The 16,886-nt window shown below is 34.8% G+C and overlaps 2 protein-coding genes across 2 annotated transcripts; one reads left to right on the top strand and one right to left on the bottom strand.

Moving 5' to 3' along the window:
- Positions 1-1,651: 1,651 nt before the first annotated feature.
- On the top strand, positions 1,652-4,593 carry LOC139886662 (uncharacterized). Its single transcript, XM_071870601.1, has 3 exons — positions 1,652-1,938; positions 2,736-3,251; positions 4,164-4,593. The coding sequence occupies exons 1-3, from the start codon at positions 1,681-1,683 to the stop codon at positions 4,389-4,391; spliced, it is 1,002 nt and encodes a 333-aa protein (XP_071726702.1). The 5' UTR covers positions 1,652-1,680; the 3' UTR covers positions 4,392-4,593.
- A 470-nt stretch (positions 4,594-5,063) lies between these two features.
- Positions 5,064-11,190, bottom strand: LOC139886661 (uncharacterized). Its single transcript, XM_071870600.1, has 4 exons — positions 10,977-11,190; positions 8,236-10,872; positions 7,172-7,348; positions 5,064-6,668 (listed from the first exon to the last, which is right to left on the bottom strand). Exons 2-4 carry the CDS (start codon positions 10,852-10,854, stop codon positions 5,403-5,405), a joined length of 4,062 nt encoding a protein of 1,353 aa, XP_071726701.1. The 5' UTR covers positions 10,855-10,872; positions 10,977-11,190; the 3' UTR covers positions 5,064-5,402.
- Between the last annotated feature and the right edge of the window lie 5,696 nt (positions 11,191-16,886).

Genomic DNA, 16,886 nt, shown 5'->3' with positions numbered 1-16,886 from the left:
TATATATATATATATATATATATATATATATATATATATATATATATATATATATATCTTAACACAAGAATATTATTATTAGGTTCGTGAATTTGTCAAAAGGCCAAGTCTTATCACCATCTATTCGGAAATCATCACAAGTGAGTTATAGTCCCATTTTTACTATCAAAATTATTTTGGGATGAGAATACATGCAAAATTTATAAATGTTTTACAAAATAAGCACAAGTTCATGGAACTACATTATACGATTGTTTTGTTATACCGGATATCTGTACTTATTATTATTATGCTTGGTAACCTAAGAATTAGTGAAAAACACTAATTGACTCGAATCCTAAAGGTAGATCTACGGGCACCAACCACCCCCATTTTAGAATAGTGGAAATGCTTTAGTACTTCGAATGGTTCTTGTCATACGTTTGAATAGTGGAATGTATGATGCCAGATATCTTAAGCGCTCTATGTTAAGGTCGGTTACCAGGCGACTCATCGTATGAATGATTTTTTTTGCAGTTGTAATGATCCTGCGCATTTAATTAAATGAAATCTTGTAGCTTATTAAATGTTATGATTATTATATAGAAATTAAACATATGACTCACCAACATTTTGTTGACGTTTTAAGCATGTTTATTCTCAGGTGAATATTAAAAACGCTTCCGCTGTCGTATGCCAATCCAAGGTCAAGATTTGGATTCGGCATAATTGTTTATATTGTTTAAACTTGCATTCAGAGTATTTGTTGTAATATATTTGATCATATTGTAATGGGTTGTGTAAAAACTTATTTATTTGAGAAGATTGTCTTTGATAGACAATCTAAATTATGTCATTAAGACCTTTATTCAATAATAAAGGTTATGGTTGTTTTTTTTTAAAAAACGAATGCAAGATTTGAAAAACTTCTCATATAGAGGTTAAAACCTCGCAAAGAAACCAATTAATATGAAACGTTTATAATTAATATGAACGGGGTATTTCAGACATACTACTCTCTTTATATGCAGACACACCTACACCCCACAATCATCAAGTGGACCATCCGGCTGTGGATAGTCGATAGCATAATGGGTGACAAACTCGTGTCTTTACTCTTGTAGTACTCACGCAATTTGCTCTCATGTTTGTGCTCGAAGTACTAAATCGCATTCAGAGTAAAAGATATTACCTAGTCGATAGAATTTACCCGGACTAAGCTACATCTGTAAAGTTGTTTAAATGTTCGATTGACCTAAAGACATCGAAATTCAAAAATTACTTTACTATCATGCAGAAAAAGATATAGAATGAAATTTGAGATGCTAAAATTAGGATTTGATTAACTTGTCCACTAAAAACACGTCATAAAAATGATTAAAAACACTTGAAATTTTCAATTACCGCACTCATTAACTTTTCTATTTAAAAAAAAAAAAAAAAAAAATCTTTTATATAATCACGAAGACTCTAGACGTAGAGTAAATACAAATATTGATTATTGATTATAATTGACCTTTTTTAGTTGATTTAATTTAATGTTTTTTTATATTTTAAGCTTTTATATTAGGTTGACACAAAAGTTAGCAACTCCCCTATCGGCCTATCCATATATCGCACCTCCACAGTTCACTGTTTTCACCAAACACATTTCTTTGAATTTCAATTTCCATTTCAATTTCAATTTTGATTTCCATTTCAATGGCTGCTTCTGCTTCTGCAACTACTTTCAATCTAACTCGAACTCGCCTAAACCCTATCCACTCATCCAACAACAACAACAGCTGTAAACAGTCATGGAAACCAATTCAATTTCCTAATATTAATTATTATAATAAATTGAAGTTATCACAACAACGTCTTCTTCCACTTGGATTCTTTGTTTCTTCCTCTTCACAAGATGAAACCCTAGTTACTGAAGATGAAACCGAGGTCCTCTCCGATGAATCTCAACCTCAGGTACACTTTTTATTTTATTTATTGATTATTGATTTATTTATCTATTTTACTTACTTTAATAACAAATTACTTTAAGTGTTCCCCAATTTCAAAAGACATTCAAAATGAAAAAATGTCTTGGATTTAATCGAATTTAAATCAACTGATATCAATTTGTACAAAAAGTTGAAGTCATTATATCAAGTATATTAGGGTTTAATTAATACTCATAATTATATACATGTTGCATAATTTTCATTAGGGCTTTGTATGTAAACACTTGATGCAAAGTAGTTAAAGTTAGGTTTCTGTGTTGAAAAGTGTAATGTAAGTTCAGAAAGCTAAATTTAAGTTTATACATGTTGATTTAAAGTGTAATGAAAGTTTCAGTAAGCTTGATATAAGTATGTAAGTTCTATGAACAGTAAGAGTAAAAAGTATATTTTTTGCGCATTAAAAGTAACACAAGATGAAAAACCCGATGTATGTAACCAAACTTTTGATTCTATTCTTACTTTTTTCTTGAAAAAATTGAACTTTCGATCCTTTTTATGAGCAGATGAACTTACATTACACTTATGGAGCTTTTTTGAAACTTATGTTACCTTCTGTTGAAATTTTCCATTTATATGTTGTCTAATTGGGTTAAGTTGATGTTGGTGAACATTATCTCTCTTGCTAATGCAAAAACAAGTGACTTTTATCGGACTATGTTATTTGTAAATTTATTTATTTACTAATGTACATTGCTATTATGCTGTACACGTAGTAATACATTTTTGAAACGTACTATATCTTGCTCACTAATATATTAATAGCTGGAAGATACAGAAGGCTCTACTACCGATGACGATTCAGTCGAGGCTGATGGTTCCGAAGTGGAAGAATCGCCTGCATCTATTTTAGCGTCACTGCAGTCGTACAAAGAGGCTGTGGCAGATAATGATGAGTCAAAAATATCTGAAATAGAAACTCATTTGAAATCAGTTGAAGATGAAAAGTTAGCTTTAGAAAGGCAACTGGCAACACTAACTGAGGAACTTTCGAGTGCAAAAGATCGGGTTATAAGAATAAGTGCTGACTTTGACAATTTCAGAAAGAGGACAGACCGGGAACGTATCTCGTTGGTTGCAAATACACAAGGTGAAGTTGTTGAGAGTTTGTTGCCCGTATTGGATAACTTTGAGCGTGCTAAAGCTGCAATAAAAGTGGAGACTGAGAAAGAAGAGAAGATTAATAACAGTTATCAGAGCATATACAAGCAATTTGTGGAGATTCTAAATGCGCTCGGTGTTGTTCCTGTGGAGACAACTGGACAGCGGTTTGATCCATCGGTAAATCTGCTTTTATATTCTAAAACTTTTTTATAATAAATCAGACTAATCCGTCTTACATAAGAGCACTACTGTAAAAGTCGGCCGAGTTGACCGATGCATCGGTTTGGGGAATAGCCTGTCCCGACTCGCCCAAAAGCGTCTTAAAAGTTGGTCAACGCTAAAACGCAGGGTCAAAGTTGGGCCAAGTCTGGTCTGAGTCTTGTCTGAGTCGGTCAAAGTCAAAGTTAGTTAACATAAATTTATATTTTTTAAAATAAGATTTTGTGCCATGTATCTATGTTTGATATATTTATGTTTTATGTTTGATATATTTATGGGTAATATATATGTTTAATTTATCCATTACTAAAAGAGTAAAAGTCAAAGTTGGTCAACGCCCGACTCGTCCCTCCAAGGTCCTGACTGACTCGTCCCCGAATCGGATTTTTACAACCTTGCACAAAAGTAAATCGTATGTATTTTCGTTGTGATTCGCCTACTTGATCGTTGGCTGCAGGCAAATCCAAGAGTTGGCTCGAAATTCAGTCGAGTACTTGATGATCTTTTTCAAAGGCTGGACAAACTTTGTTCAGGTTTTATCAAGACCTAAATACATTTTTTCCTAGCTCAAACCCAAGTCTTGATTGATTCGAGCTAACTCACACAAAAGTGGGCTTTGTGTGCCCACTACTAGTTTTGTAAGATTCTGGTTGTGATGGAAAAAGAAAATCATTTTTTTTATTCATTTTCGTATGTCACCTAATGAGTTGACATCCGCAGACATTGTACAAAAAGACTCAGTACATTGTGAAATAAAATTCTTTTCATCGTTAGTTATGTATCTTGTTTCTGGAGTCGTTGAGAAATTGTGATCGTTGTAGTGTTTCCAAAGTAGTTTTGACATTTTCCTTTTTTCATGGTAAACAAAAGCTGCATGAAGCGATAATGAGAGAAGAGTCGAGTGAATATGTTGAAGGGGTGATAATTGAAGAATTTCGCAAGGGATTCAGAATTGGTGAAAGACTTTTACGTCCATCAATGGTTAAAGTTTCAGCTGGTCCAGGACCTGAAAGCAGTGAACCAATGACCATATCAGAACCAGATTCTGAAAAAGAGTCATCAGATGAACCAGAGGATGTTGACCCTTCAGATGAATGATGATGATGATGATGATGATACAATTAAGTTATATTATACATTCAGTTAGTGAACTGCCATTATAATTTACTTGACAGGAGGGGTATGTCTTGCCTTTGCCTCCTGCGGTTAGGAATTGTATCGGTTAATGCAATGAACTGCCTGCCATTGTACTTGGGACATGACATTCATATGTATTACTTTTCTTGTATTGTTACCTTGAGTCTGCTTTATTAACTAGTCTTAACAAGATTCATTTTTGAGTCTTGGTCACCAATTAAAGATTTGTTTTGTTCGACACTTTTTGAGCCTTGGGCCACTAATTATTGATCGATGCAATACGAGTACACTTTTTGACCGCCCATCACGGGGCGGATATATGTATCGTGGATTTTTTTCGCTATTACTGCCGCATGTATCATTGTGAAATGCAGGTCAATTAACCTGTTTATAACCCATGAGCAGGTCAATGGAATTCGGATCTCTCTCTCTTTTAAAAAACCAATCGTTCAACATGAACGACCATTATTGACTATCCTCATAAACAACGAATAAACCAACATACAAGAGCTATCGAACATGAACAACAATACAAACAAAATAAGCAGCATTGTAAATGAACCTCGTAAGGATTGGCCTTTCGATAACGTCCATTACGACATTCATTTAAGGTTGAAAATAAGAGAAACGGTAGAAAACACAACCAATAGTATATTAATCTTTCAACTGTATCACTTTACAAACGCAACTCAGACACAACAGATGGTCCATAAACACTCCTAATCTAAATCAATCGAACAGTACACTCGAACAAAATTGAAGATTATATAGGCCCCAAAGAACCTCATACTAATACACAAAAATGATTCATCAAAGAATCCAACAAAAAGCTTCTCAAAGATCATAACCCAAAACCAACATAGAGTAGCTTAGTACATCACTTCCTATGCAAACCCAAACACACAAAATAAAAAAAAAAAAATAAAAAGAATAAAATAAAAAATACCACATATATGTTCAATGCACATGCTCTTATGCTTTATCCATGCTCAATGCATGGTCAATGTTTGAACTTGACTCGGTTTCTTCTGGCAATAGCACTTCACTCGTATCATTGATTAACTTTATCTTGGATGCTTCATCTTCTAAAGAAGCTTCATCTTCAACCTTACTAACTTCCTTATCGATATAGGACTTCTTAACTTCGGTATCCATTTCATCATCAGAGCGGGTAGCTTCAAAATCACGTTCCGAGGCCTGTACGTCACGCTTCGTCTCATTCAAAGTAGAATCTGTGTGCTTGGCGATAAAGTTTTCATCGACGGAATAGAAAGTTTCTAGGCGATGATGATCTGAGGCCTGTTGTGGGTCCCGTCTCATCTCAGTAAAAGTAGATTCTAAATCATTGGAGTAGGAATCATCATCTACAGAACCGTTAGTTTCAAGGTGATCATGCTTTAACATGTGTGGATGTTGTTCAATATAATCCAAAGTTTCAAGATCATGATCAGAGACACGTGGGTCCCGTTGCATCTCGTTCAAAGTCGATCCAATATCCTCAGAATCGGAATCTTCATCAATAGAACGATTAGTTTCAAGACCATGATCTGAGGCAAGTGTGTCATTTTTTATCTCATTCAATGTTGATCCGCTATCCTTGTCAGAATCTTCATCTCCGTAACATTTGGTTTCAAGATCACGCTCATCTGAAGCATGTACGTCCTGTTTTTTCTCATCGAAAGTTGATCCAAGATCCTTGGAATAAGAATCTTCACCAACGGAATCCTTAGTTTCAAGATCATGATCTGAAGCTTGCAGGTCCATTTTTACATCACTCTGTGTTGATCCTAAATCTTTGAAATAAGTCGAATCTCCATCTACGGAGTCGTGAATTTCAAGATCATTTGGTTCCTTTTTTACTTCATCCAAAACAGATTCTAAATGCTTCGAGTGGGATTCTTCATCTGCAGTTGCCTTAGATTCATGATCATGCTCCAATTCAAGTGATTCGTCATCTTTCATTTCATTAAAAGTTGATGATCCTGAATTTTTGATACTGAAATCGGCAACAGCATCCAGTTCCACTAGCAAATCGTCATCAATCTCTTTAATCTCATTATCGTCAATGTCATTATGACTGTCACTTGCATATGACGGACATCCTGGTGCTTGTGTTCCAGTATCAACAACTTCAACCACCTCGGATTCGGTACCTGAGGCAGAATTTATGTTACGTAAAACAATGTTGCCTGGCTCTGGGATTTGCAAATTGTCCAAGTTGTTGCTAGTGTTTTGCACCTGAAAGAATTGCTCATATAATGGTCAATCTCGTATACATCCAATGACATTCTCGACCTTTACATGGTTCTCATTTGAACCTCCACACAAGGTTGTAAAAGTCGCGAGTCCCAGACGAGTCGGTCAGGACCTTGGAGGGACGACTCGGTCGAGTTGGGCGTTGACTGACGTTGACTTTTAGTGTGTGTATATATATACTATACACATAAATACATAAATATATATATAAAAAAACCATAAATATTTCAAATATAGATATATGGCACAAAATTTAAATTAAAAAAATAATAAATATTGACCAACTTTCACTTTGACCGAATCAGCCCGACTTTCACGACTTTTTTGCTTTGACCGACTTTTTAGGCGTTTTTGGCGAAACGGGACGGGTTAGTCCCCAAACCGACACGCCGGCCGACTTCTACAACAGTGCCTCCACCTATGTTTTTTATGTGTGGAAGTAAATTGAATTGAAGGCTGATCATATAATTTAATTATTATATTACCTGCAATACGCGAGGATTCTCTTCTGATTTGTTCATAGATGTATTTAGCAAAACCTCTTTATGTGGTTGCGATGTAGCTTCCCCTTCAGATACCAATTGGTGCAGGGTTTCATGTGTTTCCTCATGGACAATTTCGCTATTCGATGAGGTGACTGGACCTTCTTTAAGCTGACCACCCTGTTACTTAGAAGGATTAGGGGATATGTACTGAAAAGTTTATTTTTAAAAATATATTATCTGTGCTACCCCCGCCGTTGATTATGTTATATGTGCTACCCCTGCCGTTGATTATGTTATCTGTGCTACACTCTTATCTCAAGGATTCGCAAACGTTAATAGACCTAATTAATTAAATAGGCCTAAACGTTGGACGAACAAGGTGAGCATGACACATGGCAAGTTCAACTAATAAAATTAGGAGAGAGACAATGTATCAACCAATCAGTGTATTAGTCAGTACTCCTTTTAGGCATGTACATCATTACTATAAGTAGCTTAGATAATACTGGTAGGAGATATAGAAGTCAGCCAAAAAAAAGTTTGATTATACTAAAGGTGACGATATGGACAAGCCAGATGGGTTGGCTAATGGGTCAGATGGGTTTGGGTTGAAAAAAATCATTCGACCAGTTTAATTTAAATATAAATTTCAGGACATGTGCAATGCACACCCTATCTCATCGTTTCCTCCGAACAATTGGCCACATGTCTTACGCAAATTGTTAGGCCTAAGTTCAGGTCTATGAGTTTAGGCCTATAAACTAACTTCCATATCTATAAATCTATAAATTATTAATGAATTACAGTATAAAAGAGCTACTGTATGCATTAAAATTAAAAAATACACCAAGGAAACTTTCAACTCATTTGACCCGTTTGCGCAATTCCCCTATTATCTATGTTATACTATGACACATTTTACCAGCCATTCAGAAAAACTAAAATAAAAGAAGTTTTAAAAAAACGCTGAAATAAACTCAACCCGATTTGATTCTTATCTAATAATTATAACCATATCTCAGGTATTTGTATATAGCTGTATGCAGTAAAAAGTAACAATATACCTGTAGTAGTTCTTCATGATGATGAGATGCATCCGTATCCAATTGAACATCTCTGGCCACCTCGGAAACGGACTTACTTGTTAGTGATGTTAATACGTTATCACTAGTCAACAGATGTTCTTCATCATGAAGTACACTCGGAAGCTGATTTTGAGCATCGGTAGTTTCAGGACCATAATCTGTAGAGTTCAACTTGACATCTGCAACAGAACTCGACGACTCGTGTTGATTTTCGGAGTGCTGAAAGCTTTCATCTTTATGCAAATCATTAAGAATGGAGTTAGATGATAGGTTCCTTGTAACAGATCGAGGACTTAAATCATATATCGGTTCATTTGGGTGATTTTCTTCCACCAATAAACTCGTTACATCAGTGTCAGACGTGTCGATTGAGTTACTACGGTCAACAAAATACGTTGTTTCTGGAACTAATGTCGCCACCTCAGCTTCATCATCATCTTCTTCTTCTTTCTCATTAAATACTTGGTCACTAACTTCATCCGTCGATGACAAACTCGACCTCCTGCTATGTAATTCCACATCACCAGAATTCAACTGAATCACACCTTCATTATCAGAATTTGACGATATTATTTCTCGTTGATTAGTTGCATTCCCAACATTTAACTCGTTCTCGTTATCAACTCCTTCGTCTTCTTTCGGAACTTGAACGGATTCCACCTCAGCATCATCTTCAACAGACTCGCTGGCCTGACTAGCATGCTCGGAAACATTATCTCTTATCTCAGAAGCCTGTTCATTATCTTGTACCGAAAACAGTTCAACTTCAAACGGATGCTCATCTCCATTATGATCCTTAATTTCATCATCACTAGCTGAAGAAACGGATTCTGTATCGGGTACCGAACTCACCTTAGACTCCCTAACTTCACTTAACTGTCTTTGAAAAGACGAAAAGTTTGTTTGATCGGACGCAAGGTGTTCGGGTACAAAGTACGGTCTTCTATGACTAACATCATCAGATACATTTTCATGATCTTTTTCAGAAACCATTTCTTCATCTTCTTCATTATGATCCTTACTTTCAAAATCAGACTCGGTATCAGGTACAGAGCTCGCCTTTGAGTCACTAAGTCCACTAAATTGTCGTTGGAATTCAGCAAAGCTTCGTTCGGGTACAAAGTACGGTTTTAGCCTCGATTCCTGCCTCTCACTTCTAAAAGCTCCAAAACTTGAGGGACCCACATTGAAACTTTCATGCCTACGGAAAAACGGCTCTTTAGGTTGAACAATTGCTGCAAACTCTTGTTGGAACGTGTCTCCAACTAAATCAGGTTTTTCTTCACTCGAATCATATGGAAGATCAAACGGATTCCTTCTTTTTAATAGAACGGAAGGAGCGGACCCCGGAATGTTATCGTTGGTATCGTAATCAAACGGATTGATTCGTGCGGTTGAGATCGGAGGAATATTCCATGGAATATCGGTACTTTCTAAGTCTATTAGATTCTTTTCGGCTTGCATTCGCATGGTTTTGCGGGCCCGTCTTCTTGCAATAAGATTCTCCAAACGTCGGTTTCTTTCCATTTCCGATGTTCCTAAATTCATGAGGTTCTTTTGGTCATATTCGGTCCATAAAATAGCCGATCTGGTCTCGTATTCTTTTTCAACGTGTTTCGATTCTTTATCTTTGCCATCATCATCTCCATCTTCTAAATCTTCACGCTTTTCAATACCGTCACCATCATCAATATCGTCATTAGACTCGCTACCAGTATCACTTGATTCAAGTGAATGCTCCGAAACAGCATCGATGTCGTCATCAATGATGTCATCACGCAACGTTTGAGGCACTTCACGAGTTTCTCGCTCCTCAGAAAGAAGCGGATGAAGCTCATCAAGCATCGGAATAATATCAGCCATTGATGCATCCGGTGATGAACTCTCCGCAAGATCTGAGTCCCCTGAGTCGTCATCATCATCATCATCATCATCATCATCATCATCATCGTCGTCCTCATCATTATCATCATCATCATCATCATCACCATCATCACCATCATCACCATCATCATGATGGTCCCCTTCCATATGTTTCCACAACAAACCACCATTAGTATTCAACGGATCGGGTGAACCTTCCCACAACTTATCATCACTCTCCGATTGCTGAAGTGGCGAATAACGACTTCCCAAAACAACTTTCTCGTCCTCTACTAAACGTTCTTCCCCAAATCGCAACTCACCATCATTGACCAAATCAACAACCCTATTATCACTTTCTACAAACATATTAGTACCATCTAATGATATATCAGCAACCTCAATTAAACCTTCATCTCTACCTCTACCAACTTCACTACCACTAGTCAACTTAGTTTCCGATTTTCTAACCTCGTCTACATCGGATTCCTTTTCCGTTTCGATTTCGATTTCGGGTACGTTTGGCTGACCATAACTTAACAAAGTTCCAAGCAAAAAAGCAGTGGATACAACAACAGGAGATGCAGATACCAAAAGGGAAAACAATAAAGGAAATAATCGATACATCGAATACAAAACAATAATCATACCAACAACAAATGGATGCCTAGTAACTGATCTGTAACAAACCATTATTGTAGTACTAACATACATCCTCAACAATTCAGCACCCATTTTAACTTTATATATAAACTGCAGCAGATGTACACATAACATAACAACAAATTAGTTTGACAACAGATCAGATGGGTCAGTTAGTTAACAATAATAATACTAAAGATCAAAAAAGTAAGTACCTTTGATTATAGTAGATCAAGATTTTTGAAGAACTAAAATCTTGAGCAGGAAAGTTTTGATTTTTTTTTTAATTTTTTTAAAAAAAGATAGAAAAAATAGACAAAGACAGAATCAAGAAGTTGTGTGTCCGGATTCAGTTTCTTGTTTTTGGGAATGAATTAACAGATGGGTTTATGAGTATTGATTTGAAAAGGGGTCATGGAGGTGCGTGGGGCGGTGATGCTAAAAAGGACTGTTTAAAACAATTAACTTTACCTAAATAATCCATGGCTACTTTTAAGTTTTTATTCAATATTTTGATTGATAATTGTGCTTTGAATATCAAAGCTGGTAGCAAGGGGGTCTTCCTGTTGTGCTTTGTCAAAGTTTTTTTTTTTTTTTTTTTTTTTTTTTTTTTCAAATTCAATATTTACTGTCGGCATCAAATGAAATGTTACAAGTTTTGACTATTTGAATCTTAAAGTTTTTGTTCTCTACTTTTATTTAGTGTGTGTTTGTGTTTGGTAAAACAAGTAAAAAACAGTCTAATCTTTATTCTTGGGAACCCTTGATTATCAATTATAAAAAATCCTAAAAATAGTCCGAGTTGACCATATTTATTTAATTTTATAAAATTAAATTAACTACAAAATATGAATGTTATTATTTTTAATACAAAAGTTCCTTATCAGATTTTGATTTTTGATAATAGTAATTAATCATTGTAAATATGAGTTATAAACACAAAAGTTCCTTGTACTTTTAAATAAATAATTAATTTAGTGGATGTGAGAAAGTGTGTGATGAGTATGTTATGGATGTTAGGAAAACTTCTTGAGTTAATGATGAGAATAAAGTGATGATGTGACACTAATGTTACAGTCAGTCTTGAAAAAGAAGTGCGCCATAGTTGTGAGTGATATAAATACACTCTTTCATGTATACTTAAAAAATTAAAAATATAAAATAAATGAATAAGTATTTGCATGTGAGTGTGTCCAATCAAGCATATTAATTATTCTAACGAGCGGGAATGACCACATGTTACCGTGAAAAATAGTTACAAAGCATCGCACATTATTAAAGGAATTGATTTTTAATTTAATTTAACTTATAATATAATGACAATACGCAAATAAATCATTGATAAAAACATATTACTTCGTATTAAAATAATTTATATAAAGCCACAATAATATATACAAAGTCGCTATGGTAAATAGTTTTGATCTATATCACGTCAACATTTGGTACAAATGATAATATTTTTTAACTAATTTATAATTACAATACGCAAATGGACCATTGATAAAAATATTTTTTAGTCATTTTAAAAAATGAGAGAAAATATATGCAAAGTGACTATGGTAAATAATTTCGTTTTAAATCACGTTGAGATTTAATAATAATAATAATAATAATAATAATAATAATAATAATAATAATAATAACAACGGATTGAAAATAAAAGTAATAATTATTTTATATAATAATGATATACTAAAAAGAGAAGTAATAATTGTAAACTACAATTCTACCCTTGTTACTTTTCATCGCCTATTGGATAATAGTATTACTAGTATACTTAGTATATAATAAAATAATAATAATAATAATAATATACTGAAACGAAAAGTGATAATTATATAATAATAATAATAATAATAATAATAATAATATAATTATTATAATTATAATATAATATATAATAATATACTAAAAAGAAGAGTAATAATTTTGAAATGAAAATTCTAGTCTTGTTACTATAAATAATAATAATAATAATAATAATAATAATAATAATAATAATAATAATAATATAATTATTATAATTATAATATAATATATAATAATATACTAAAAGGAAGAGTAATAATTTTGAAATGAAAATTCTAGTCTTGTTACTATTCATCGTGTGTCGGATAACAGTGTGTATAGTAATAATAGTAATAGTAATAGTAATAGTAATACTAATAGTAATAAACTTACATGATACTCTCTTCGTCCCATTACAAGTGTCCACTTACTTTTTACACACAGTTTTAGAAAATTTCACTAACCCTATTCTCCACCAATCAGAAATTTTCTCTCTCCAGAATAACTTCTTCTCATTGGTTGAAATACAAAGTGGACACTTGATATGGGACATCTCAAAATGAAAATGTGTAAAACCCTCATCCCCTTTAACACACCCCCAAACGATATGGGAAAGGTGCCACGGGTGGATATTTCATGGCAGCGATGAAATTGTGTTTTTAATATGTAGCCAATGGGGGTCGAACTCATGACCTCCTCTAAAAGAGGCAGACTACCATCCGCTGGATCACATCACAACTTCAAAGATTCATAATAAGTTGCTACAGTTTTTTTTTCCTTTCTAATTGATGACGTAGGGTTTTAGCCCAATTAGGGTCTACACAATTAACTTGGGCCCCAAGTCAATTAACCCTAATTCCCATCTATAAATATGGGGCAAAACCTACATCAAGTTCACACGCTCCCAATCGCATACACCCTCATACGGTCATTCGATCACACCGCAACTCCTCCACCACCGCAAGTCCGCAACGCATACGGCAGTTCTCGCCGGATCTTCTCCACGATCGTCTTCACAATCGCAACGCTAGGGTTTTTTCCTACGGGTCTTGTAGGACTTTTTCTCCCTTTGCCGTCGATAGGGTCCGACTATCGACCGGCGGGCAATTCGTTGGCCACCCTCCCGAGATCATCATCTCGGGTACGGGTTATCACGGTAACCGGACCGGAGATCAACGACGTTGACGCCTAAAAAAACCCTTTCGCATTGATGTCCGTGTGTATATTTTCCCTTGGAAAAAATATGCATGAACATTTGGCGCCCACCGTGGGGCACGATGCATTATGTCTCGTGTTTCTACCGTCTATCGTTTGGTTTGAGAAGGTTTGTCTTTTCTTATTGAGCTTTTAATTCGTTATATGCGGTTTAAGTACATGAATATTTAGCGCAGATGTTCGCGCGCTTGCGCAACTGTCCACACGCTTTTGTCCAGGTTACGCACGCTTTGCGCACAGTTGTTCGCGACTTTAGACGCAATTTTCATGCGGTTTTACGCATGCTAGTTCATGCGGTTTCCCCACGCATCCTGCATGCGGTTTTTTGCGCATATGTTCGCGGGTTTACGCACAGTTGTTTGCGCAGGCTCCTGTGAACTTATTTTCCGCAGCATAATGAGAAGTTCGATACGATACTTGACAAAAATATCATACCGAACTTGGGAGACTTGATGACGTAGGGTTTTGGCCCAATTAGGGTCTACACAATTAACTTGGGCCCCAAGTCAATTAACCCTAATTCCCATCTATAAATATGGGGCAAAACCTACATCAAGTTCACACGCTCCCAATCGCATACACCCTCATACGGTCATTCGATCACACCGCAACTCCTCCACCACCGCAAGTCCTCAACGCATACGGCAGTTCTCGCCGGATCTTCTCCACGATCGTCTTCACAATCGCAACGCTAGGGTTTTTACCTACGGGTCTTGTAGGGTTTTTTCTCCCTTTGCCGTCGATAGGGTCTGACTATCGACCGGCGGCCAATTCGTTGGCCACCCTCCCGAGATCATCATCTCGGGTACGGGTTATTCACGGTAACCGGACCGGAGATCAACGACGTTGACGCCTAAAAAAACCCTTTCGCATTGATGTTCGTGTGTAGGTTTTCCCTTGGAAAAAATATGCATGAACACTAATATGGAATTGTAATTTGTAATTTAAATCTTTGTATCATTGTATGGATGTTTTCTCAACATCCTCTTGTGTTCATGGTTGTCGCCTCTGCTGCTAGCTTTGTTTGCTGCTAGCTGGAGGTACTACTATGGTTTGTATCCGAATTTTAGTTTTAATACAATCGTTTTACTTATAAAAAAAAAAACAAAAAAAAAAAAAAAAAAAAAAAAAAAAAACTTAATCTCTTCATTTGGAAAACCTCATAATAAGGGGCATATAATTTTAATTTCATATAGAGAATGATGATTACCTACAAATATTCCAAATTTCAATTTAACAAAAAAAGATAAATTGCTACGTTTTGAAACAGTAAAAGAGTGTGGATTAAGGATAAGTTAGAAACGAACATGACTTGATCATTACTAGTACTATTTTTAATTATTTTTGTATGTCCTTTCCAAACCAAACTTTCATAAATGAGGGACCATGCACATTACATGCTTTCTTATTGTTTTGTTACAATTCAATCAACTGAAATGTCCCGTTCTTATTGATTAAAAACGTTCCATATTAATTGATTTCGTTGCGAGGTTTTGACCTCTATATGAAACGTTTTGCAAAGACTGCATTCATTTTTAAAACAAACCATAACATTTATTTCATAAATAAAGGTTTAAAAAGCTTTACGTAGATTATCAAATAATGATAATCTAAAATATCCTGTTTACACACGACCATTACATAATGGTTTACAATACAAATATGTTACATCGAAATCAGTTTCTTGAATGCAGTTTTTACACAATATCATACAAACATGGACTCCAAATCTTGTCCTTATTTTAGTATGCAACAGCGGAAGCTCTTAGTATTCACCTGAGAATAAACATGCTTTAAACGTCAACAAAAATGTTGGTGAGTTATAGTCCCACTTTTAAAATCTAATATTTTTGGGATGAGAATACATGCAGGTTTTATAAATGATTTACAAAATAGACACAAGTACGTGAAACTACATTCTATGGTTGAATTATCGAAATCGAATATGCCTCTTTTTATTAAGTCTGGTAATCTAAGAATTAGGGAACAGACACCCTAATTGACGCGAATCCTAAAGATAGATCTATTGGGCCTAACAAACCCCATCCAAAGTACCGGATGCTTTAGTACTTCGAAATTTATATCATATCCGAAGGGTGTCCCGGAATGATGGGGATATTCTTATATATGCATCTTGTTAATGTCGGTTACCAGGTGTTCACCATATGAATGATTTTTATCTCTATGTATGGGATGTGTGTATAATTCAATCATAATGTTTGTAAAACTTTTGGGTTCATATCATTTATGGAATATGTGATGTGATTATAGATCCGACTTTTAAAAAATATATATATGTTTATATAATCATCAATATATGAATATGAATTTGATTAACCTCTCATCAAGATTGATTTATTTATAATTGTTTGTCGCACTCAAAAATGAATTATTAAACATATTGGAAAAAGATGTATAGTGGAATAAAACCATGCATTTTCGAAAACGATTATAAAATGAATTATTATATATAATTAAATGGATATAGATATGTATACGGCATCACCCGATTCATATCCGATCCATTGCAATCCCTACATAAAGGTCATTTGGCGCTATTGAAAATGTGTTTTCTTTAACTCACACTCATTAAAAAAAGTGTTTTAAATTATATTGTTCATTTTCATTTTATGACTTACACTGATTGTGATCGTGACTTTGAGGAGTCGATTAAAGATCTTTTATTATTAGAGGAGTTTTGGTGGTTGATCTACTTGGTGGCTCTAATAGATTGTAACCGGATGTAGGTGTGTCGAATCCATCTTCGCTCGGAGGCTAGTTCAAGTCTCGTGTTGGAAAGCCGGTTACTTAGTTATTGAGTTACCCAAAAATAATTTAATTTTAAAAATACTTGACTAATAAAGTTAGCCAAGACTCCTCTCTAGTTAAGGTATATGCAGAACTTCTTTATCTTGTTCTATTTTTATGAGTATCATCAAATCATCGATCGATCGAATCATAAACGGAAAGCAGGAAAGATGAAATACATATCAACTATATCAATAACCTCTTCCAACAGTCAAAAAGCACAATTCATTTTGATCAAATCCATTCTTTAATCTTCAAAACCGGACCTTGTCACCACGAATTCATCATATCAATTTTCAATAAAAGGAATA

The sequence above is a fragment of the Rutidosis leptorrhynchoides genome, chromosome 1, assembly GCF_046630445.1.
Source record: "Rutidosis leptorrhynchoides isolate AG116_Rl617_1_P2 chromosome 1, CSIRO_AGI_Rlap_v1, whole genome shotgun sequence".
Classification (NCBI taxonomy): domain Eukaryota; kingdom Viridiplantae; phylum Streptophyta; class Magnoliopsida; order Asterales; family Asteraceae; genus Rutidosis; species Rutidosis leptorrhynchoides.
This window is presented reverse-complemented; position numbering and strand designations above follow the sequence as displayed.